The sequence below is a fragment of the Suricata suricatta genome, chromosome 16 (genome assembly GCF_006229205.1).
Source record: "Suricata suricatta isolate VVHF042 chromosome 16, meerkat_22Aug2017_6uvM2_HiC, whole genome shotgun sequence".
Lineage (NCBI taxonomy): Eukaryota > Metazoa > Chordata > Mammalia > Carnivora > Herpestidae > Suricata > Suricata suricatta.
In genome coordinates, this window is record NC_043715.1 from 48057317 (window position 1) to 48083454 (window position 26138).

Genomic DNA, 26138 nt, shown 5'->3' on the forward strand with positions numbered 1-26138 from the left:
TGGGCTTTACTTACCAAATCATGCCTCTGTACCCTCATCTCTCAAATTGGATTGTACCATTAAAAAAACCTTTTTTTATTTGATATCACAAATGAGGTTAAACCTTATTTCCATACATCTTAGTCACTGAAAACTGATTGTTTTTCAGTTTTGTGTGTGTGTATGAGTGTGAGGACAGTGGATAGGTGACATTTTCATTGTAGAAAATGGTGTTGAGAAAGGCCTTTTGGGTTCATCTCTGAAACAAAACTGTGCTGGGGAGTCGTGTTTGGTGAGCAGGCAAGATGGTTTCTGGCCCCACCCGTTGAGTCCTCAAAGGAGCTATTTCTTTCCAGTGCCTGGGCTGCTGGCTACAAGATGCCCTCATTTACTCTACCCAGTAGATTTTAAGGACAAAAGTCATGGAGCAAGCAGACCTTGAAATGGGAGATGAAATTCTTAAAGGAATAACCTAGGTTCAAAGTGGGCTATGCCCTGGAGATGTGCCTTTGGCTTCAGAGAAGTGCCAGCCATAAGAGGAAGTCACAGTGAAAGAGACTAGAGCCAATGTTAAGAGTTTGCACTATGAGGGGTGTCTGGACAGCTCAGTTGGTTAAACATCCTTCTTCAGCTCAGGAGATGGTCTCACAATTTGTGAGTTGGAGCCCCGCATCAGACTCTCCATCGACAGTGCAGAGCCTGCTTGGGATTCTCTCTCTCTCCCCACTCTCTCTCTGCCCCTCCCCCACTCATTCTTTTTCTCTTCTCTTTCAAATAAATAAATGTTAAAAATTAAAAAAAAGGAGTATGCACTATGACTCATGTCAATCCTGCCAAGTCCATGGAATTTGCTGTGAATCTTATCTAATCTGCAGTTAAGCAGTGTAAATGGTGTAGCAGTTTTTAGCATGGCCTCCAGAGCTCCCTTATTTAATGGATTCAAGCCCTACTTCCTCCCACTTATTGGCTCATGAACCTCTCTTTGCCTCAGCCTTCTCCTCTTTCAAGTGGAGATTATAGTTCTTACTTTATAGGCTTAATGTGGGAACTATATGAATTAATACCCGCAAAGTGTTTAAATTACCATACTATATATACTCCATACTATAAACGGATCTGCTTTTATTACCTATTTTAAAATAACATTTAGATTTATCATCTCTTTTGAGTTAATTTTGGTATATGGTATCAAATATAGGTCAAAATCGGGGCGCCTGGGTGGCTCAGTTGGTTAAGCCTCCAACTTCGGCTCAGGTCAGATCTCACGTTTGTGGGTTCGAGCCCCACGTCAGGCTCTGTGCTGACAGCTAGCTCAGAGCCTGGAGCCTGCTTCTGGTCCTGTGTCTCCTTCTCTCTCTGTCCCTCCCCCTCTCATGCTCTGTCTCTGTATCAAAAAATAAAATAAAACATTTAAAAAATATATATAGGTCAAAATAATTTGTTTCAAAGTACATATCCAACTTTCTTAACATATTTGAGAAAAATTTATTATATATATATATATATATATATATATATATATATATAGTTTTATTTTTGGACTCTATTCTGTTCAATGTCTTTATGTCATTGTAGCTTGATTACTGTAGTTTTAGAGTGCATCTTGAAATCAGGTAGCATAAGTCCTCCAACTTTGTTCTTCAGAATTGCCTTAAATATTCTAAGGCCTTTGGGTGACCATGTCAATTTTACATCAGTTCATAAACTTGTATTTTAAAACTTGCTGGGATTTTGACTGATATTAAATTGAATCTATAAATCCATTTTGACAAAACTGACATCTTAATGATACAAAAGCCTCCAATCCATGAACATGTTATATCTCTTCATTTATTTAGATAAAAAAAAATCTTTAAATTTCATCCTATTTTCAGTATACACATTTTATTAATTTACATTTTGGTAAAGTTATCCCTAAATGCTTCACATGCCTTATACTATGGTATAGGGTATTATTTTTTTATTTCAGTGCCTGATTGCTCTTTGATAGTATACAGAAATACAGTTGATGGTATATTGACCTTAAAGCTTGTGATCTTGATAAACTCACTTATTCTAATAGCTTTTTGATAGACTTTTGGAATTTTATATGTACATTATCATGCTTTCTGTGAATAAAGAAGTTGTTCTTCTCCACACTGCATGTATTCTATTTCTTTTTCTTATTTTATTCTTCCAGATAGGATCTCATAAAATGTTAAATAGAAGTGGTGAAAGTAGATAGATATCCTTGTCTTGTCCTAATATAAAGGAGAAAGCATTCAATATTTAAGTATTAAGTATGGTGTTAACTGTAGCGTTTTTTTGTAGCATTCTTTTATCAGGAAGATAAATCTTTCTGTAGAGCTGCTGCAGATTCCTTTTACCAGGTCAAGGAAGGTTCCTTTTATTTCTAGTTTACCGATTTTTTAAAAATCACGAATTAATATTGAATATTTTCAAGTGTGTTTTCTGCATCATTTTAGATGAGCACACATATTTTTTCTTTTGGTTTGCTGATACGGTAAATTACATTCATTGATCATTAAATGTTGAACCAAACTTGTTATGCCTTTATACTCCTTGTTGTTCCTAACATGTTATCCTTTTTACAAATTGCTGGATTTGATTTACTACAAATTTTATTTTCTACAAAGCATTTATTACAGAGAATTCTTGCATATTCGTTGACCAAGGATTTTAGCACGTGGTTTTCCCACAATGTCTTTGTTGGGTTTTGATAAAAGGTTTATACTGGTAGCATGTGAAAGGAATTGGGGTATGTCCTCTTCACTTCTATTTGCTGGAAAAGTATGTGTACGATTGGTATTAATTTTTCCTTAAATGTTTGAGAGAATTAATCAATGAAGTCATCTGGACGTGGAGGTTCCTTTGTAAGAACTTCAATTTATTTCATCGTTTAAGAGAACTACTCATGTTACGTATTTCTTCCTCAGGGAGCTTTAATAGTTTATATCTTCAAAGGAATTTATCCATTTCATCTAAATTGTTGAATGCATTGGCAATAGTCGCTCATAATATTTTTTAGTATCCTTCTAATGTATGTGAGATCTGTTGTGTTGTATTCTTTCATTTCTAAAATTGAGAATTTGTATCTTCTGTTTTTATTTTGGCTACAGGTTTATCAATTTTATTGATCTTAAGAACAGAGTTTTTTGTTCTATTGGTTGTCTCTATTATTTTTTATTTCATTAATTTCTGCTCATTATGTCCTTCTTTGGGCATAATTTTTCTAGTGTCTTGAAGGGGAAATTTTATTTGAGACCTTTCTTCTTTTCTATTTTTTAAGTTTATTTATTTCGAGAGAGAGAAAGAAAGAGAGAGGTAAAGGCAGACAAGAAGGAGAGAGAATCCCAGCAGCCTCCACACTGTTAGTGCAGAGTCTGATGCAGGGCTTGAACTCAAGAACCGTGAGTTCATAACCCGAGTTGTAACCAACTGAGCCACTCATGTTCCCCAAGACCTTTCTTCTTTTCTAATGCCAGAATTAAATGCTATAAATGTTTCTGCAATTGCTGCATTAACTACATCCCACAAATATTGGTATATTGTAATTTCAGTTTTGTTCCATCTCAAACATTTTCTAGTTTTTCTTGTGGTTTCTTCTTTGATGCATGAGTTATTTACAAGTGTGTTGTTTAATTTCCAAATATTTGGGTCCATTCTCAAAGACTCAGAAGACACTTCTGCATACCTCTGAAGGCACAAATTCTAGCCTCCTTGGTCTCTCTGCACACTCTCTGCTGGATTCTCTTTGGGCATGAAGTGACTACTCTGTGGTCTGGAAACCACCTCCAGAGTATCAACTGTGGAAATCACAGGACTTGGCTCATTTATCACTCCTCTTAAGGATCAAAGGTCTGCTCTGCTTATTATCTAATGTCTGAAAACTGATATTCCCTTTGGTCTGGTTTTATGGTTCTTTAAGAGAGTAAATCTAGGCCCTGTTATTCTATCATGCACAGATTCAGAGTTGAGAACTTAAGTGTTCATAATCTTTAGAAAAAGGGAATAAAAATTGCTGCCTCTGTTTTACCACCCCAATTGAGCCTGTTTTAGAATTTGTTCAAAATACAATGCCACCACTTTTCTAGACAGGACTGTCCTTTCTTTTGGTCGCAACCAACTGAAAATGTTTGGCGACTAAGGCAGAGCTTTGTTGATGGACTTCACCCTCCTTGATTCTGTCAAGGACAAGGTCCAATCTGTGAATATTACCTGCCCTGCTGGCTCCAGCTCTTACTCAATGTAAATTGTCAATGATCCCAATCACTGTAAACTCTAGAATTGGTATTGCTTGCTCAGTGATGGTGTGCGTGTGGGTTTGAAAATGGAAGAGACTTTTCTTCTTTTCTATTTTTTTAGGAGTGTGCTACCCACTACTGTCCTCTCTGTAAGAAGAGATCCAGAGCTCATGGAGAAAGTTACTGAAAATTGCTGTAGCCATTCTCACAGCTCTCACCATATGCCAGGGTTTGATTTAGTTCGGAACAATACTATTCAACTAATTTAACACAAATTAACGTAAGAATTGATAAATACCTTAGTTTACCCCATTCAGTAGCCCTAAAAATAATTGTTTGTGGGTTGTTTAAGTCCCCGTCTTAATTCAATATACTTAAGAACGTCAAGGTTTCTTCATTATTGAATTGCTTTATCAGTAAGAGATTTGGCATCATGTTTTACAGTGGCTGTATTTGCATTGCAAATAGCACTATTGATCTACTTAGACTCATACAATTCTTTTAAAAATGCCCAGTCTTTCCCCCTTTGCAGTAATGATAACTGGGATCTTTTAGGGTAAATTAAATGTCTTTTTGAATGCTATGATGACCTGGATTTAAGGGGGGGGGCAGCAAGCTTGGCTAATAAAATTACATCCACTGAGGGCCACTTGGCTACATTGGGAAGGGATGCTGCCCATATATACTCCAACCCAGGACGGGGTATGGGAAACCAATTACCACCTCATTTGTTCCAAATATGTAGTGTATGGGGTACTCTTTTCCACAAGAGGGAGTAAACCCATATTTCAATCAGGTTCTTGCACATCTGGCTGGGTGATATGAGGTCTTCCAATGCTGAACAATGGGAGCAACTGAGAAGCAGGGTGATTCGAGGAAAAGAAATATCAACTAGAATCCTATTTAGATATTTGGTTCCTAAGTCCATATGTTTAACACTGCTTTAGAGTTGGTGTTTGTATTTCTCCCCTTTATAGTTTGCCTCCTGGATAATTAATCTACACTTTGCCTTTTCCACTCCTCATCGCCATGTGATGAGATGGGCCATATTAGTTAAAACCTTTTTTTCTTGTTTTTTTTTTTCCTAAGTTTTAACAAAGAACAAACAAAGGCTTTCACTGAAGGTGAACTGCCAATGATCCCAATCACTTAAAAAAATTTTTTTTCCCTTAAGGGTACCTGGGTGGCTCAGTTGGTTAAGCATCTGACTCTTGATTTTGGTTCAGATCATGATCTCATGGTTGAGATCAAGCCCCATGTCAGACTCTGGGCTGACAGCATGAAGCCTGCTTTGGATTCTCTCTCCTCTCTGCCCCTCCTCCACTCATGTTTTCTCTCTCTCAAAATAAACATTTTTTAAAAAATCTTGTCCTGGGGCACCTGGGTGGCTCAGTCGGTTGAGTGTCCGTCCGACTATTGATTTTGGCTCAGGTCATGATCTCACAGTCTGTGGGTTTGAGCCCCCACATTGAGCACTGATAGTGCAGAGCCTGCTTGGAATTCTCAGTCTCCCTCTCTCTCCGCCCCTCCTCCATTTGCTCTCTATCACTCTCTCTCAAAATAAAGATTTTTTAAAAATCTTGTCCCTTCAGTGATAAATATAGCTAAATACACCTGGGACCATTTATTAATGGTATCTTTCTATGTTCTTACACAGTCCTTAGGCCTGTCCACCAGAGAGGCAAGTTATAAAAAGGCCAACTCCTAGTGTCAGTGATAGGCCTGAGCTGGAGTTTTGGATGCCCCTTTCAGTGTGAGATGAAACAGCTTCCAGGTCATCAGTCTAGTGAAGGCTCTGTTTCCTGTGCAGACCTACATTAAGCCAATTTTGTCATTTGTCAAAAACTTTGATGCTGAACACCATATGCCTGCAGACAATTAGACTGTATTGACATAAAGTGGCTTTTGTGAAGACTATTCTAAGTCAACTTTGACCCTATCATGGGCTGAATGTTTATGTCCCCCGACCCACTCACTCAAATTCCTATGTTGAAATTTTAACCCCCCAGTGTGATGGTATTAGGAGTTGGGGGCCTTTGGGAGGTGATTGGTTCAGGAGGGTGAATTCTCCATGAATGAGATTAGTGCCCTTATATAAGAGATTCCAGACATCTTTTGTCCTGCCACGTGAGGATGTAGTGAGAAAATGGCTGCCTGTGAACCAAGAAGTGAGTCCTCACCAGACACTGACTCTGCTGGTGGCTTGCTCTTGTTCGTTGTGTAAGCCATCCAGTCTACAATGTTTGTGTTACAGCAGCCTGAACAAAGACAGTGCCTTTCGTAGGCACTTCCGATACCGCATCTCCCAGTGGATCCAGGGACCCACATAGATCTACCTTGGTCCAGCTGTTCACGTTTAATGGTTTCTTAGTGCTCACGGTGTTCCTGCCTGGCTGGTAGGAATTCCACTTGGGTTCGTGGCCCCTACGACCTCTGTAACCCCACCAGTGTCTCTGAACGTGTTTTTACCTACTATCCAAAATATATTACAAGCTCCTTTCTATTTTCCTGCCTCAGGATAAGCTGCCCACCTACAAGTCCTGGTTCTACATCGCTGCTGCATAACTGATGGTTCTCCAGGATGACGCGGCGACGCAACCGTGCTGCTGATTCCAGTTTAACTCCTTTTACCTAGTCTCCATCTCCTAAACACTTTTTATTCTAAATCAGTGTTTTCTGACTAATTTGAATGTCTCATGAACGCAAGTCCACATTTTTAGTTTCATTTAAAGCCAGAGACTTTAGTTTTCCTTTTATTAAAAAAAAAAAATACAACTGGACTTGATCCAGGGATAACAGAGGAGCATACCCCCTAAACAGGAGTCCTCCCATCTTCCCATGTGGACAGAGAAGCCATAATTGGGACACTCATACACAGGTAGGAGCTGCACCAAATGGGGATGCGGTGGTGACTGGATGTCCAATTTCTTGGGAACACATCTTGGAACTGGCTATACTGTATACAGGTCTAGATGATACATGCCAGCAGCAACATCTAACATCTAATCCACCAGATTATGAAAAGAGATTTCAACTCCCTCTATCCCAGTGCAACATAAATGCTAAAGCCAGGAATATACCTAATATCAATGGTGGGATCCCTAAGCAATTAACAAAGAACAGTAATATCGAAGAGTATGATTAAACGGCTTTGGTATTTCACCAGAAAAATACCCTTTGGCTTTTCTATAGGTTTGTTTCTTTTTTAATCTAATCCCCATTTACTAAAATTTCAACACATTCCACTTATGATCACATTTACATATTATTATTTTACATTGTATGGTGACCCGTGGTGACTATACTTTTCATGATGAGCATTGCATAATGCATATAAGTGTTTAATCAGCATGTGGTACACGTGAAACTACTGTAACACTGTATGTTAATTGTTAGACTTCAATTTTAAAAATTATCCATTTACATTACTGGCATGTCCTTAAAGTTTTTAAAAAGTACAGAAAAATCAAGAACTTATACCCGTAGAAAGTTTCGGCCAGACGCAAAATGTTCCATAGGAAAAGTGCGGTCCGTATCTATTCAGAAAGCAAGTAATGGTGGAGAAAAATGTGGACAAACCAAATATAGAACAAGAGCAAGGGCTTTTATGGTCAGAAGATTCACCAACCTGTCCAATCTGTCGTGAACCAAAGGCAGAGGTAACAATCCAGACCTGAACAAATAGTTGTAGAACCCAGACAAGAAAAAGGAACAATATCCAAGCAAATGTCTAAGGTTCAAGAAGCTGACCCAATATCTATATTCAAGGAATCCTCCCTGAAGAGAGGAAATGATCACGAAGACTGTCATGACCTCAGAATGAACACTCAATAGAACATTAAAAATGTTAAAGACACCAGACGGGTGATATTAGTACAGAAAGGTTTATCAATCACTAATCTATTTCTACCTAAAGACCACCCTCCATGAATCACAAGTAATTACCACAGTGGCCAAAAGACAGAAAATCCAACGTTACTGGTCCACCACAAACACCCACTTGGCAAAGGCCAAAACTGATATTTTAAAATGTAACAATTACTATTTTTACTGCAAAGTCTATAAAATTCACGGATTTAGTTACACCTCAAATTAATCTGAAGGATTAAACTATCCTACCTAGGAAAACTGCCTATGTCACCACTCGTTTCTCGTTTTACAAAAGCAGTTTTAGAGAGCTTTTGCGTATCTACTGGCAGCAACCAAAGTTACTTACTTTTAGCTTGGTTTTATAAACTCTCTCCTTTTATCATGCCCAGCATGTGAACTCCCCTCCCCTTCTTTTTGCATGACAAACTTTTCAGTGGAAAACGAACATCACCTAGAAATCTCAGACTTGGAAGTGGATATGAGGATGTGAAGGTCTAGGTTATCCCTATATGGGGAAGCGAGTGAGCATGTTTTTGATTTTAAGAGAGAGAGAGGTGTATTATGTTACATAAGAGGCCATATGTACATATTTAAGTCAAAGTATAGAAAGTGAAGAAAATGTTACCTTACAGGCTACATAGAAGAGAGGGCAAACTTTCCCTGCTACTTAGCAAATAAAATTCTATGAATGACACATTGTCTACTTAGTTCATATGAGTGGAATGTCAAGCCCACCCACCATTACAGACTCTCCAGGAAACACGAGAGCTAGCGACCTTGGCTTTTCAACCCACCACAGAGCTCAGATGCAGCCACAGCTTAGAATCCATCAGACCAAGGCATTGGCCTCAGATTTGGACTCAGAATAAATCAGGGTCATTATATTCAGAAAATCACTATATGTTAAGGAACTTTGGGAACATTAAGGACATCTCCAAGGCTCTGCAACAGCATCCTGGCAATCATTTTGTGTAGAAAGCCCCGAACATAATCTTACTGCTTCTTGCCAATTCTTAGACCCACATAATATCCTTCCAATATGCTCCTTTTTCTGCATCAATTGGCTATGGTTAGCTCATGTGCTTCCCAGCTAAGAACCCAGGCTGCTGTAATTTGTAAAAACGAATGTGCTACTTACTGATATGACCCACTGAGTCTTCAACAGTGAAACAGTCCACGTACAACCTCCATCAACGAACTGGAAAAAATGCTAATTTTTCCAGAGAAAGCTCTAAAGAGGGATAGGAAGGGTTAGCTGGTCAAGTATGTTAAATAAGACATACAGAGGAGACAATACTGATGGAGTGCAAAATCCAGATGAAACTTAAAAACACAAAAATGTGTGTTTGAAAATGGTATTTAAAAATCTGGATTCCCCTCTCCTGGATGAAATCTCTCAAAAACCATCAATAAAACACATTTATCTTTTCAAGCCTAGGAGTAAGCTGAAACATCAAACTACAACATGAGACGAGAAACAAAACAAGACTGAGGAGGAGTGAGGGAGGACACGTGACTGGAGTTAACACGGCTACATGGTGTATTTGAAACTTGTTAGAGTATCAGTCTTAAGAGTTCTCATCAAGGACTGGGTGTGATAAGGAAACCAATTTGACAATAAACTATTATAAAAAAAAAAAGAGTTCTCATCAGCGGGAGGGGGGGTGGAACAAGATTTTGCGCCTAAACGATGTTAACTTGTGATAATCATTTGATATATGTATATCAAGTCATGCTCTATTCCTTAAACTTACACAGTGCTGTATGTCAATTATATCGCAGTAACAGTGGGAAAAAGTGAAAAACGGATTCGGGGAGAGTACTTCCTAAAATCTAGGTAGTTTAACACATTTTGGTCACTTTTCACATATTTCTCATTTCACTGGAAATAAAATAAAATATACTTGGCTTGTAAAATCTCCATAAATTCTTCTACGGCAAAGTACAGCTTCATCTTTGTGAATTTTACAAAAATTTATGCAAGGGACATTCATCATTAGGTATATATGAATGCCATACAGATCCCATTAAAATCAAGCTATGGATTCCCTTTTAACCTTAAGTTTTAGGTTCAGAAGTTTAATTACATATTTTTGGCCTGTTGTCACATGCAGTTAATTTCTTTTGGGTTGACTGCCTTTCAATTAAAAGAATACCTTTCCTACAAAGAAAATTATCAAGGAAATGATATAAATTAACACTTTATTAATTGAATCTACCTTACTTCGGTATATGTGGCAACTATAATATAATCTTATGACTTAGTGCACACAGACGACTCACATATTCAAACTGGCCAGAAACACTCTCTCTCTCTAGGTCTTTCACTCACTCCAGAATTTTTGCAGTTTTAAAAATTTCACACTTTCAATGAAATATTTTCAATGTTTACTGAACACATTACTTTGCAATAAATCACTTTCCAAACTTGAAATATTCAGAGCCCTCTTAGACCTGTTGGCTTTATACTTATTTGTACAATCACAGCTTCTTGACTTCAAAGGAAGATTCAAGATGCCCAATGGAAGCCAGCCTTGGTAGGGCATAATACTCTTGATCTCAGGGTCATGAGTTTGAGCCTCACATTGGGTGTAAAAATTACTTTAAATATGTGTATATTTCTTTTAAAAAAAGAAAAGTATCCTAGCATAGGCATTCATTTCATCTATTATTTGGAGAGAAAGAAGTCTATTCAGGTCATTGCTAAATTAGGGCATTTCACAATCTTATGTTCTCCCCAAAAGGCAATGGATGGAGAACTCCTCTTCCTCTATCTGTGCATTCACTGACTGCAGATCTTTCAGGGTGTGCTTGAAGCCAGTTTTCCAGCCATCAACAACCATTCCCCCCGAACTTCGGTCACTGCCATGTGTGCTGTACTCTGGCTTAATCGTCACAGGGATGGCTCTACTTAGGATCATCTTATGGGGACAGAATTTTATTAAGGGCAACCACTATCAGATGTCACTTCCGGTTTCTCTTTTTTCCTCCAGGGAATTCACCTCTATCTCTGGCCTCCCATTTCAACTCTCAGCTTACTTTTTTTTTTTTTTTAGTGTTTGTTTATTTATTTATTGAGAGAGAGAACAAGCAGGGGAGGGGCCAAGTGGGAGAGAGAACTTCAAGCAGGCACAATGCTCACAACTGTGAGATCATGACCTGACCAAAGTCAAGAAATGCTTAACTGAACACTCAGGTGCCCATTTCAGCTTATTTTATTAATTCCGGGGCCAGAGGTGTCACGTCCATGATAACCCACAGAATTAGAATTCATGATTTAGGGGCAAAGGCCAGAGAGACAGGTGTATCACATCTTAAAATCCAACCAATAGCTACAAATCTTGCCTAAAATCCTTCTTGCAAGCTTAATTTAGGTGATAAGCACTTAGTTATCACAGTGCCCTGTCACTCAGAAGACTCTAACATTAGGGAAGAGGAAAAAAGACAAGACTGCATAGGGGGTGGGATAGGACCCTTAAAACAGAACTCCTTTATACTGCTTTGGAAATATTTTCCAAAACGCCTTTTGCACAGCCTGTGTATTCTCAATCCCTCATACAGAACCCCTTTCGGACTAAATTTCCAGTTCCCCACTCTCAGGGAAATATTTCATTTTCAATGAGGAAAATCCCTGCAAATCTGAATCCTAAGGAGTGACCTGCTCAGGCTAATCCAAATGGAAACCTCAGAATACTGTGGGATCTCTATTTAGCCACCTTGTCTTTCCTAAATGGTCAAAGATGGAAATCTTTGGTTTACTGTTTGTTTCTGATCTTTACTCCTCTTATTACTACTACAGTGAAACAGCACACATTCCAAAAAAGAAAACTAGACATAAACCTAAAAACCAGAGACACCCAGAGTCCCTTTCAATTTTGATCCATACACAAATATCAGAATGATTCTAGAAATTAATGTTTGATTCTCTTGGCCTGCATTTTTTTCACTTCATATCATAGCCATTTTCCTAATTTTTAATGAAATCTTCACATATAACACAAAGTGCTGCATAAAATAGATTATAAAGTATCTACTGGGGAAATCATGTCATAAAATGATACTGAAATACCATTTTCGGCCAAGGTTCGCATGTTATAGCAGTTTCCCATTCTGCTCAACACGCCCACCAGTGTATGCTTTCTCATTTACAATTTATTGTTAAAGAGCAATGCCTCACTCACAATCACTCCATAGCAAGTGGCCATTTAATGGTAATTCTCTGATTCAAGTTGGAGTGGTTTCTGCAAAAAAAAGTGCCAATATTTGTTACTTATGGGGCAATATGTCATAAAAGCCAAGCTTGATTTTTTAATATGGAATTGCTAAGTAAAATATATGATTCATTGTTCTTTCTTCTCTAGAATGCATTTCAAGACACACAACAGAAGGCTGACTGAAAGCTAAGAAGGAAGGAAGGAAGGAAGGAAGGAAGGAAGGAGAGAGAGAGAGAGAGAGAGAGAGAGAGAGAGAGAGAGAGAGAGAGAAAGAAAGAAAAGAAAGGAAGAAGCAAGAAAGCAAGAAAGCAAGAAAAGAAAGAAAGAAAGAGAAAGAAAGAAAGAAAGAAGGAAGGAAGGAAAGAAAGAAAGAGAAAGGAGGGAAAGAGAAAGAGGAAAAAATAAATGCAAGAAAAAGGAAAAGGAAAGGAAAAAGAAATATACTCTGGCTGAAAGATTTCCAATCTAGTTACATTCATAGGGTTTCTCCTCAGTATGAGTTGCCTGATGCCTAATAAGTTTAGAACTATTAATGAAAGCTTTCCCACACTGATTACACGTAAAGGGCTTTTCTCCAGTATGAGTTCTTTGATGTACAATGAGTCGAGCACTCAAGCTGAATGTTTTCCCACACTGATTACATTCATAGGGTTTCTCCCCAGTATGAGTTCTTTGATGTTGAGTAAGGCATGAACTCTGCCTGAAGGACTTCCCACACTGACTGCACTCATAGGGCTTTTCTCCAGTGTGAGTTCTCTGATGCACAACAAGAACGTAACTCTGGCTAAAAGACTTCCCACACTGATTACATTCGTAAGGCTTTTCTCCAGTATGAGTTCTCTGATGCATGACGAGGTGAGAACTGCGGTTGAAAGATTTTCCACACTCACTACATTCATAGGGTTTCTCCCCTGTATGAGTTCTCTGATGTGCAACAAGCTGAGAGCTCCAGCTGAAGGACTTCCCACACTGATTACATTCAAAGGGCTTTTCGCCTGTGTGAGTTCTCTGATGGGCAACAAGTTTGTAACTCTGACTAAAGGACTTTCCACATTGATTGCATTCATAGGGTTTCTCACCAGTATGAATTCTTTGATGTGCAATAAGTTTATAGCTCTGGATAAATGATTTCCCACACTGGCTGCATTCGTAGGGCTTCTCTCCGGTGTGAGTTCTTTGATGGGCAATGAGTTTGTAGCTCTGCCTGAAGGACTTCCCACAGTGACCGCATTCGTAGGGCTTCTCTCCAGTGTGAGTTCTCTGATGCACAACAAGAACATAGCTCTGGCTAAAAGACTTCCCACACTGATTACATCTGTAAGGTTTCTCTCCAGTATGAGTCCTCTGGTGAGAAACAAGGTGAGAGCTGCGGCTGAAGGACTTCCCACACTCGTTACACTCATAGGGTTTCTCCCCTGTATGAGTTCTCTGATGTGCGACAAGGTGAGAGCTCCAGCTGAAGGACTTCCCACACTGATTACATTCAAAGGGTTTCTCTTCCGAATGATTTCTCATGTTTTGAGCAATGGATGAACTCTGGGAGGTTTTGCTACAGTTATATTGACTCTCCTCAACAGGGATTCTCTGCGGCTCATTGTGGGATATACTGTGGTTCAAAACTTGCCCACATTCCTGAGCGTCAATGGATTGTCCCCTGGCATGTATCTTCTTGTGCATATTTAAGGGCACATCATGACTAAAAGATTGAATACTGTCACTAAATCCACAGGATTTATCCTCTGTTTGAGTTCTTGTGAACTGAATGAGGTGAATGTTCCGCTGGGGGTTTCCACATTCATTATCCTCACAGAGTTTCTCACTGTCACTAATCATCTGATGACTGTTAATAATAGGACTATAATGCAATTTTTTTACATGTGCGGCATGTTTATGAAAATGGTTTCTTATAGATATCATCTGGGGTGAAAGGGGACTGGGATTCAGACCACTCTTCTCAAGTTCATCGCTTTTACAGACTCCCTCATAAGTAATAGCTTTCCTGTGAGTAAATCCCATTTCCTTCAGAAGTCTCTCTTGTTTTTCCTGTTGCTTCTCCAACTGGTCCTTACAATAACGAACTTCTTCACACGAAGATAGCCAAGGGTCGTCTCTTGTCAGTCTTTCTAACTTCACTCCATGGAATGGTTCGTCATCAAAAATGTTCTGCTTTGAGGTTGATTCTCTTCTTCCAAGTGCAGTTGCCAAGTCTAGAAGAGAGCAAAATAAAACATCCTAGCCCAAAAATGTTAGAGTTGGCATATTGGAAACAAGCTGACAAGCGAGTATGTAAAATCTATGTGGGTTTGTTTTCAGCTATGGATCTATATAACCTGGCTTAAGAAGAGAAGGTGGGGGGAGGGGAATGAAGCAGCAAGCAGAGAACTACTATAGCCCAACAGTATAATAGATATTAAAATAAAACTATTGGGGCACCTGGGTGGCTCGGTCAGTTAATGGTCCGACTTCAGCTCAGGTCATGATCGCACAGTTCATGAGATTGAGCCCCACATCAGGTTCTGTATGGACAGTTTGGAGTCTGGAGCCTGCTTTGGATTCTATGTCTCCTTCTCTCTCTGCCCCTCCCCTGCCTGAACTCTCTCTCTCAAAAATAAACATTAAAAAAAAAAACCTATTTAATCCCAGTGTTGCTGAATAAAAAAGAATTTAAATGCCAAATATCTCCATCCTCCAAAGTGAGATCACCCATATAGAACCTACAGAGTAACAAACAATTGTGCAAATCTTAGCAAGAAGCAGAGGGTCCTTTCTACCCTCTTCAGTGCTCACTGAAATAGAGAATAGTATCTACACTTCCGGGGGTGTGAAACTTGCTAGTACAGTCTGTGTCAGGAGGACATGGGCCAGCTACTTTGTGAACAGAACGAGAGCACTGCTATCCCAGGTTCCCTAAATGCTTTAGGGGCGATTTTTATGGTCTGATAGATTCCTACGGATCCAAGAGAGAGAGAAAGGAGATCAGCACAGAAGCAGAAGGCCGTATGGTTACGAGGTCAAGCAACAGAGAGAACCCTGGAGAAAGTGGCAAAGTATACAGTCTAATAGGAGCGGGAAATGGAGAAACATGCAGCACATTCAATGGGAATGTTTGAAACAAATCTTCAATATTTGTAATGACGCCAAGTGTCTGTTTCTCACCTGGATATGTACATTAGGAAACGTTTACACTCATCTCTTTGCCCCCATGAGGAGACTGCGTCTGGTTGCAAAGCAGACAGGGAACAATAGAGGATTGGGTGTTTGGGGCTGGGGACAAAAGAAAATCACTGCAGAATGTGGTCCCAGTCTTTGGCCTTTAGGAACCATGAAGGCTGCACAAGCTCAAACCCGAGAAGTAGTACCTTTGCTACCCTACGTATTAAAGTTGAATCTTCGCTGAGGAATAAAAAGCACAAAACACAGTCTGTGTGTGTTCACAATCATTCTGGCCTCTGAACTCCCTAGTTCTTAATCAATGGGGATCATTTCAATACACAAACATCATTAAAGGGCACTGTATTCTTACCCCAAGAGACCAGGTCCCCGTGGTTTTCTAGGATCACATCTCTGTCCAGGGTCCTCTGAACAGGGTTCAAAGTGTCTTCATCCTTCTGAGTGAAGTCCACAGTCACGATTTTGAAGTTCACTCCTTCCTAAAACACACACATTCCTGCTCAGGGCGGCATCATTTCCTTCCAATGTTCATAAAGCAGGGAAAGTCTGACAAATGGCAGAAGGAGAACCTGATGGCCTGGAGACTGTCCTGAGAATGCCAGTGTCCAAAGGGTACTAGTCAAGGTGCCCAGGTGCCTTTTAGGTAAAACTCCTTTGGGTTTTCAATGTGGGTCTGCTGATACAACCCCAAAGAGGAATGCCAGATAAAAACAGATGTAAATTGTTTTCTCTTTTGTTCACCTTGAGCAAAATGCTTATTCTGATTTTTGCACTGGTGAATACAGAATTTCCACTTAGGAATTCTCTCCAAATGCTCAAGATGCTAACAAAACAGGGTCAGCATACTTTTTCTGTCCAAGGTCAGAGAGTAAATATTTTAGGCTTTGCAATCCCTAGAGTCTCTATCACAACTACTCAGGCAAAAAAATATATAAACAAATAGTTGCGATTATATTATAATAAAGTTTTATTTACAAAAGCAGGCAGTGGCCAGATTTGGAAAAGAGATAAGGTTTTCTCCTCTATTAAGAGCATAGATCTTAATTTTAAAAGTATGTATCTAAAAGAGTGTATCTAACCTGACCACCTGCCTTCTAAGTTGAGTTTGTGCCGTTTCTTTTTTTTATAAGTTTATTTGTTTATTTTGAGGGGGAGGGGCAGAGAGAGAAGGATAGAGAGAATCTCAAGCTGGCTCTGCACTGTCAGCACAGAGCCTGCCATAGGGCTTGATCCCATGACCCTGGGATCATGACCTGTGCCACAATCAAGAGTCAGATCCTTAACCAACTAAGCCACCCACATGCCCCATTTCATTTCTATTTCTTAGGCTGAATCATACCCAACTCATTGGGTTGCTCCATAAATTAACTGTGATGATATATGAAAAGCTATTAGCAGTTGACTGAACCAAAAGACAAAGGCTAGAAAGTTATTAAGGCTATTAGGTTTGAGAACTCTAAAAAAATTAAGTGACAGCTAATGTGACCTCTACCCTGAGTTCTCAGTCTTCCGATGACAGTTCTGTTTTGTCCACACTCAGAGCTGCACCGTAAAGCCTTTAAGAGACAGACACCTGTCATTACTGTCATGTAGTAAGGGGTCCCTTGGACTGCCTCCTCTAAGCAAGAAAGGACCTGTTTCCAAGACTACTGGGCAGGAATTCTGATCCAATAAAACGCGGAGGGTCATCCGTAATTAACCAAAGGCAGCAAAAAGCCAGGAAAGTGGACCGTCACTTGCTGCTAAAGGACCTCTTAGGTCGATCTGGTATTTCTTACGCTGTGCTCATGAACAGGACACAAAGTCCTCGAAGCCCATGTAACTCCACCAGACATGTAGTTTTCTAAGTCAGGGCCCACTCATGTCACCAAAGTCTCAGAGGTGTTCACAATTTAGCCAAAACAGCGTTCAGAAACATCACCTACACGCTGGCACCTGTGTCAAACATGGCTCTCTAGGGGCGGGTTTTCAAGCTCCAATCCGTATTTCCTTTTAATAAACACTTCCCCCCTTCACCTTCTCATTCAGATCCCTTTAATATGAAGCATGTTCAAACATCAAATAAATAATGTGGGATTAGATTAGCACCCCTACCCCAACTTCAGCCCCAACCGAATGTTCCCAAGATCCCAGAGACTTCTATCATAAGACTCCCCGCACTTCGCATTCATCTGCGTAACGGTCATCTTTGTCACTAGGCTGCAACCTGGGAGGCAGGGGCAAGGGACCGAGCATTTGTAACTGTAACTCCAGTGCTCAGAGTCGGTGTAGTAGAGAAGATGTGAAATCCATACCTGGCAAATGATTTCAGTGAGTGAATCTGTAGTATCAACACACTTCATAATCCATCCAAATAATCTGATTTTGGGCCCAAATTCTGGTTTAAGGTCTCTCTCTCACCTGAATCTCATGGGCCTGTCACACATCCATTTGAACTTTTTAACTTTTATTTATTTATTTATTTATTTATTTATTTTTAAATTTTTTAAAAATGTTTTTATTTATTTTTGAGAGAGAGAGAAACAGCATGAGCAGGGGAGGGTCAGAGAGAGAGAGGGAAACACAGGATCTGAAGACAGGCTCCAGGCTCTGAGCTGGCTGTCAGCACAGAGCCCGATGTGGGGCTCGAACCCACGAACCGTGAGATCATGACCTGAGCCAAAACCGGATGCTTAACCAACTGAGTCACCCAGGTGCCCCTTCACACACCTATTTGAAAAGCTCTTCAATGTGTGGATACTGGCTTTGTCCCCACTTATTCTGTCCTTCCTCTCACCCGTCCCAAACTCCCCACCCCTCAAAATTCCTTCCCACGCCCTCTAACTGTGCCCCTGGAACTCCACTTCTGTAATAATGAAATCCTACAGCTTCAACATCATTACCAAACATTCCCTTTACATCCCTGTATTAATGGAAACCTACATTTCCCCCCCAAAGATCCCTTCTCTGAAAGCCTCACAGGCTTGGGTTAGCGCAGTATCAAAAGGGGGCAGTGCGTGTCCTGTCTGCTACACTGAAACTCATGCCATTTGCCTTACTTCTTGGACCTTTGTCCTGCCAACCCCTTGACCACCAACCCCCACCCACTGAAGACTTACAATACCTAGGACTTACCCTCTACTTCACAAACTTGTATGGTCTCAGCCTGCTCTGGCTCTAGCATCCATGCGCAGAGTTCCCTGATAATCATATGAAACTAAGTGACGTCAACAATGCACGTCCTGGTTGGCATCAGGCCGTGAACTCTTCTCTCAAGGTTCCCGTGAGAAAATACTAAGAGCAGCACCATTTTTTCAGATGAGGAGCTTGAAGGGTAGAGACATTCACACATCAGCCTGAAGTCAGAGGCTGGGGGGCAGCCTCCACTCTGCCTCTCCTGTGCTCTCAGGCGTCAGTGCTCAGTGCTGGCCCAACTCCCGGCCCTGAGGATTGCTCTTCGGCACCCCACTCTTAGGGAGAGCCCCCCGACCTCGAGATCCCCACAGCGGACTTCACCTCTCACGTCAGACTGACAGAACTGCCCACCTCTGATTACAACTCCCTCCCTCCCTCTCCACGTTCTCTTACTCGATTCAAGTATCTACTATTAGTGACTAGTGGTTTATATGCTTTTCCTTCCCAGTCGGTGCCCCTTTTGCCTTTTCCATATTAATTATGCAGTGTGGAGTCCATGGGTCTCTACACTTTAATCTTTCTATTGGATGTATCCAAAAATCCTTTCTTTTTCTTAAAATCTTCTATGTTTTTTTATTTATTATTGAGACAGAGAGAAACAGAGCATGAGTGGGGGAGGGGCAGAGAGAGAAGGGACACATAGAATCCGAAGCAGGCTCCAGGCTCTGAGCTGTCAGCACAGAGCCCAACGCGGGCTCGAACCCACAAACCATGAGATCATGACCTGAGCCAAAGTCGGCTGCTCAACCGACTGAGCCCCCCAGGCGCCCCCACCAAAGATCCTCATTCAAACAGTGCCTTGCCTTATAGGGTTTCACTGAATGTACCTGACTGCAAAAACGAATCTGAATGTCAATGTATGACCTATGCAAAGAAGGTTCCAGAATGCCACTGGGAAAGAGAACTCACAGAAGCAGCTGGATGGAACACCATTAATGGTCTCTGCCTCGTAATGATCCTTTCAGATGGACCAGCAACCCTGCTATACCTCCTGGAGCTGCCTGTCTCTTATTATCCAAAATCACTGCCTTCATCCTCCTCCACTCCCGGCAAGCACCTCTCCATCCCGACTGCCACCCTCATGCCCGACAGAGAACCACCATATTGCTCACAGAAAAATCCAAGCCTTCGAAGAAGTCCCTCAGCCCTGTTCTTCCTGCATGGGTCCTTCCATGCCACCATGTTCACACAGGCTCTGAAGGAATTTCTCTGGCGCTGATCCAGGACTCGGCTTGGTAGTTTCATCTCCTCCCTCTCCTGATTAACCTCTTTTTCCTGAAAGCACTTAAACAGAGTCAAATCTTTTTAAGCCTTTCAAGAAAAAAAAGTGACAGATCAAATTGGACTCTTTCTGGTGGATCCAAAAATGGAGGGAGCCTGGGGGGCTCAGTCGGTGAAGCATCTGACTTCGGCTCAGGTCATGATCTCACGGTTCAGGAGTTTGAGTCCCGTGTCAGGCTCTGCGCTGACAGCTCAGAGCCTGGAGCCTGCTTCGGTTTCTGTGTTTCCCTGTCTCTCTGCCCCTTCCCTGCTCTGCCTCTCTCTCGCTCAAAAATAAATATTGGAAAAGATTTCAAACAATAAAAAATTAATAATAATAAAAAATAAAACTCCTCTACCTCAAACTTGTAGCGATCACTCTTTTACATGGTGACTAACCAAGTTTTCATAAAAAATGTCCATCTGCATCTCATTTCCTTTCTGCTCACCTCCCAGGTCACTTGAACCTGGGCCCTGCCTCCCAGCAGCCATGCGCATGTCCACAGTTCTCAGCGTAAAGAGGCCGACTCACCAGGGCTGGAGTGGCCAGTGACCCCTCATCTTCTTTCTCGACCTTGACGATAATCTCTTGAGGAAGGAGGGAGTCCTGAGAAGGAAACAGATGAGAAAAAAAAGAAAATAACCAGGAGGCTGAGTCATCGCTCCAAACCCCCACTGTGGGGAGGCTAGAAGTTGACAAATGCCTGTCCTCACACAGTCCCCCATCCAAAGCTTCCGCTCCCTCCCATCGGTAAGCTCACGCGAGCCATGCGGAGAGGACGGGGCGCAGCTGGAGGGGCGGTGAAGCACCAGACACGGGCATGAGGTCGTGGTGGATCTTCCGGCCCAGCCCAGCTAATAACGAGATGGGGCTGAGTGATTCTAGACAGTGATTCCAACCAGGTTGTCGGAATTCTTGGACCACGGAATTGTAAGCAAATACAAGAGACTACGGCGTGACCGAAGAATCCTAAAGACCCCAAAATTAACTTCCTAAAATGTTTAGCAACAAGTGGCACCAACAAAGGCACCATCAGTAAGAATCTATACTATTTTTTAAAGTTTTTTAATGTTTATTTATTATTGAGAGACAGAGAATGAGCGTGGGACCGGCAGACAGACAGACAGACACACACACACACACACACACACACACACACACACAGAATCTGAAGCAGGCCCCAGGCTCTGAGCTGTCAGCACAGAGCCTGATGCGGAGCTTGAACTCACAAACCGCGAGACCATGACCTGAGCTGAAGTCAGATGCTCAATCGACTGAGCCACCCAGGCGCCCCAAGAGTCTATACTATTAAGACTTGCTCTAGGGGTGGCTGGATGGCTCTGTTGGTTAAGCATCTGACTTTTGATCTCAGCTCAGGCCTTAATCTCAGGGTAGTGAGTTCAAGCCCCATGTTAGGCTCCGCGCTTGGTGTGAAGCTGACTTTAAAAAAATTGGAGGTGGGGGTCGGGGGGCACATGGGTGGCTCAGTCAGTTAAGCATTTGACTTTAGCTCAGGTCATGATCTCGTGGCCTGTGAGTTCGAGGCCAATGTCGGGTTCTGTGCTGACAGCTCAGAGCCTGGAGTTTGCTTCTGATTCTGTGTCTCCCTCTCTCTCTGCCCCTCCTCCACTCATACTCTGTCTTTCTCTGTCTCTCAAAAATAAACATTAAAAAAATTCTTTTAATTTACTAAAAGATACTCAGAGTTGAGCAGTGTGCTAACCGGCGCCCAAGATGGCCCCCAATGGCCTTGACCTCCTGCAATTCACACCCTATGTGGTCCTTGCACACGCGGTACCAGGGAGGGTCTGTGGGACCACGAGGTTACAGACGTGATGGCGTGCCACTTCTGAGATGAGACGGTAAGAGACACGTCGGCGACCACCTTGGCTGTACGAAATGAAGTGCTCTCTCTCCGCCCGCTCTTTCTCAGATCCTCTGCTCCAGGAGAAACTGCGTGCAGCCCTGCAGAGAGGTCTGCGTAGGGGGGAGCTGAGGCCTCTCGTCAACAGCCACGTGGGTGAGTGAGCTGGCAAGGGGGTCCTCCTACCCAGTCAAGCCTTGCAAAGAGATCCGCCTGGGCCCACAATTTGCTGCCACCTTGTCATAGACCCCGAGCACCAGAAACTTCCAATGAGCTGCTCCCAGATTCCTGACGCCAGAGGCTACGCACAGTAATCCATGCTGGTTGTTCCAAGCTGCTGGGGTTTGGGGTAGGACACCACAGACGACGACTACACGAAGGAAGAGGTTTTCGTTTCTCCCAGACAGCCGTGGGATATACAAGGGGCTTGTTTCTGCCTGTGAGAAGCGGGTCATCTTTCTCCCCTACTACCGCACACGGGGCCTTACACTGTTTGGGAAACGAAATAAGTATGTGATGAAAGTAAAAATGATACTGAACTGACTGCTAGTTTGGTTGTACGATACAGAAGAAAAGAGCGAAAGGACCGTTAAGTTACTCAGAAAACCCCTGCAGTCACCAGCTTCGAGTAGAAAACCAAGGGTCACAACCAAAGCACGCCTTACCTGTAGTTTGGATAAAGTGTGAATGTACACTGATAAATTTAAACACATAACTCCCTCTAAAACTCTCGGCCGTGTGTACAGCTGACCCTTGAGCCGACCCAGTTTGAACCACACAGGTCCATCAATATGCCAATTTTTTAAAATAAATACGGCACAGTACTGTAAGTGTACTTTTTCTTCCTTATGATTTTCTTGATAACATTTTCTTTAGTCTAGTCTATTTTGTTATAAGAATACAGTGCACATAATACATAGACAAAATATGCATTAACTGTTGATGGTGTCAGGCTTTTGATCAATACCGGGTTGATTACGCTTTTTTCTTTTTAAGTTTTATTTATTTATTTTGAGAGAGAGAGAGAGAGAGAGAGAGAGAGAGAGAGACCTAAGAAGGCTCCGCACTATCAGTGTAGAGTCCAACACGGGGCTCGATCTCTCGATCCGTGAGATTGTCAGCAGAGCCAAAATCAAGAGTCAGACACTTAACTGACTGAGCCACCCGGGCACCCAAGTAGTTGAGTTTGGGGAAGTTCTGTGGCAGGAGGTGAAAATCTGGGCACTAGATGTGCATACTGGTGTCAGCATATCACTGCTCCCGGGCCCTCACAGTGGACAGAAATAGGAGTATGTGTGTGTGTGTGTGTGTGTGTCTCTACACACACATACACACACACACCCCGAGGCACCTGCACATTTCTACCTACTTCTACACCTACACAAACTGAAACCCACATGTCACATCACCACCTGCGACTCCCACCAATCACTCACGTTTACTCCAGTGTTCTCTCTTACCACACGTGACTGGGAGAACCTGGTTCCCATGAGCCTTAGGAGATTTACTCATCTGATCGCGGCCCCTGTGGGTGGCTAATCTCCCATTCCCACGGCCGCGCAGATGCTCCTCGGTCCACCCAGCTCTCTGGACCGTCCCTGGGCTCGGACTCTGCAGGCGGCCTCCTCTCATGCACTCATTCCCATGCCACTTGGACTTGGACTCCAGGTAGATGCCCTTGACTTCCTACCTGGGCTGATACCCCGGCATGGGCTCCCCTCATGCACGGAGAACCTCCACCTGCTTAGGCTATGACACGCCACCATGGGCTGTGCTGCCAACCCCAACATGGCGCACTTCTCACCCTGCCCCAGCCGCCGCCCCGTCCATGCTGGACCACCCTTTGCATGGACACCCTCACTGCACTCGAGCCATCCACACTGGGGCACCCCCTCCGTGGAGGCCCCTCTCACCTGCGCTGGGCCTGTCACTGCAAACCAGATCCTCCTCCCTCGAGACGGACACTTATCTCACCCCACCTGGGCTCTGATTCTCCACCCTGTTTGGTCACGATGTCCCACCACACCCGGACAGGCCAATGTCCTCACCCCAATCAGGCCGTGACACCTCACAGAAGGGAGCCCTCCCTCCACTGCAGAGGTCCACCCAGCTCTGCCCCATCTACAGCCTTCAGGGTTGAATTGTTTAGGAAGAGGGAGGCGGAATTCTAATTTAACACTTTTAAAGAAATTGTTTTCGAAGAACATTTGCTGTGGGGAAATGCTTTCAATTGTTGATTTCCTAACTTTAAAATCCGCTGTACAAAAGTAGAAAAATATAGGTAAGTAATGACCACATAAGGTCACTTGGAGGATAACCTACACATAATCTTTATTAACTGGTATATCTGTAACCTTCTAGCACATTTCCAATATACAAACTGTATCTTTTTTAAAAAACGATGATTATTTCGAAATGCTATTTACCTAACACAGACCTCACACGTCTTTGTATGTTGGGAAACGTGTATTATGACATCTGTGGCCACAGCATATTCCATTTTATGGCCTTACCGTAGCTTAAACACTCCTCTTGCATGGCCCATTCTCACACATTCCTTCCAGTTTTTCATTTCCAAGCAAAACTGTGAGTTGCTGGCCAAAGGGGAATGAATCGGTACTCGAAAGGCCTTTGATACAAGATGCCCAATTCCTCCCGGAAAGAGTTAGCCGGCCTAAAATAGCAAGGAGGTGAGGGCGCCTGGGGGGTCAGTCAATGAAGCATCCGACTTTGGCTCAGGTCATGATCTCACTGCTCATGGGTTCAAGCCCCCCATCGTGCTCTGTGCTGACAGCTCGGGGCCTGGAGCCTGCTTTGGATTCTGTGTCTCCCTCTCTCTCTGCCCCTCCCCCATTCACACTGTCTCTCTTCTCTATCTCTCAAAAATAAATTAAAAATTAAAAAAAAATTTTTTTTAAATAGCAAGGAAATGCAGGGAGCCTCCAACAATGTAGAGTGTATAAAGGTCAGGAGAGACCAAAAGCCCCCAAAACACTGCAGAGAGAAGCAGGACAGGCTCTTGAGTCTAGAGGGTCGGGCTGTGGGGCTCCTAGAGGAAGGGAAGTTCCACTCACCAGCATACGGGTCTTCGAGGGTCCTGGAGGCTTCTCATCCCGCTTTTCCATGCTCTCCTCTGGGCTCAGGCAGGAGCCTGCCGGCCTGCGCTGCAATAGTGTAAGAGCCCTGAGCAGAGTCTCCTTGCACAGACCTCCCCCCTGCTCCCCACCATTAGTCTCTGCTTCCAGAATGCATTCCCCGTGCCTAGGGCGCCCCTAGAGGTTTCTGCCTGAAAAGCTGCCTATGCCTCTCTCAGGCCGAGACTGCAGCTCTGGTCGTTCCTCCGCTCTCACAGGGACCTGTGAGTCCTGCCCCAAAACAGCCTTCTGCCCACCATCAAAATCTGCCGCACGGATCCGTCCCTCCCTGCCCCACAGGGTTCTGGGATCCTCACAAATGCCCAGCACATCGAGGACCACCTAGGGCGCACTCCGTCCCCCACGACGTGAATCTGCAGCCCTAAAACCAGAACCTCTTCCTGGAGCAAAGAGCAGGGCTTCTAGGATTGATGACCCGGAATCACACTCCCTGACCGCCCCAATGCTCCCAGGATCCTCCCTTTCCATTAATGAAGCCTGACTCTCCAGCAACTTGTGAATTGCCTCCCACTTTCTGCTCAAACAGCCAAGCGCATGCGCAGAGATCAGCTGCACACTGATTTCCACCACCCGCCCCCCCCGCCCCGACTTGGTGCCTCCGCGGTTCTGGGTCCACTAGCAGCTTCCAGAATAGCGCCTGCCCCATTCCCCAGGCCCAAACCCTCCTGAGCCCTGAACGTGTGGCTCAGACCTGGCCCCTCCACCAATGTGGGTGCCCTCAGGCCTGAATCAGCAACAGAGCCAGCATGGACCTGGGAGCTTCCTGACAAACACCAGCACGTGCCAACCCCTCCGAGGCCCAGAATGTGGACCTCAGTGGTCTTTCCGCCAACTCGATGTTTCTGGGTGAGAGACTAGAACAGCCCCCTGGCGAATCCCACTCCCACACCCCATCTCACCAACCCCACCCCATCTCTCCCTCCTACCCACACCCTTGACCCCCAGGATTCTCGCTCACACCGTGTAGCGCGAGTTTACCATGCAGCTGTCTCCCGAACTTGCCCGCGCACCACCTCCTCCACGGACACCCACAGGCCCCTGCTAGAGCCACAGCTGCGCAGATTCCTGCCCAAATGTCCTCCCCGGGCACCTGCAGCATAGGGAGATCCTGTCTTCCCACCCACCTACCTGGCACCACCCGGTGTGACTGGGGTGCCATGTGCACAAAGGCCCCAGCACCCTCTGATACCCACCTCCAGGCTCTCG

At 43.2% G+C, this 26138-nt stretch overlaps 1 protein-coding gene across 2 annotated transcripts in view; it reads right to left on the bottom strand.

The window, feature by feature from the left end:
* Window positions 1-12678: 12678 nt before the first annotated feature.
* The window catches only part of ZNF180 (zinc finger protein 180), a 14035-nt gene continuing 575 nt past the window's right edge, over window positions 12679-26138 (bottom strand). For both annotated transcript variants that reach the window (XM_029924116.1, XM_029924117.1), the window contains exons 2-5: window positions 24852-24941; window positions 20445-20519; window positions 15831-15957; window positions 12679-14514 (exon numbers count right to left, since the gene is read on the bottom strand). In XM_029924116.1, coding sequence (XP_029779976.1) covers window positions 12773-14514; window positions 15831-15957; window positions 20445-20519; window positions 24852-24902 — 1995 coding nt within the window. In that variant the 5' untranslated portion in view covers window positions 24903-24941 and the 3' untranslated portion in view covers window positions 12679-12772. The remainder of the gene's footprint in view (window positions 14515-15830; window positions 15958-20444; window positions 20520-24851; window positions 24942-26138) is intronic.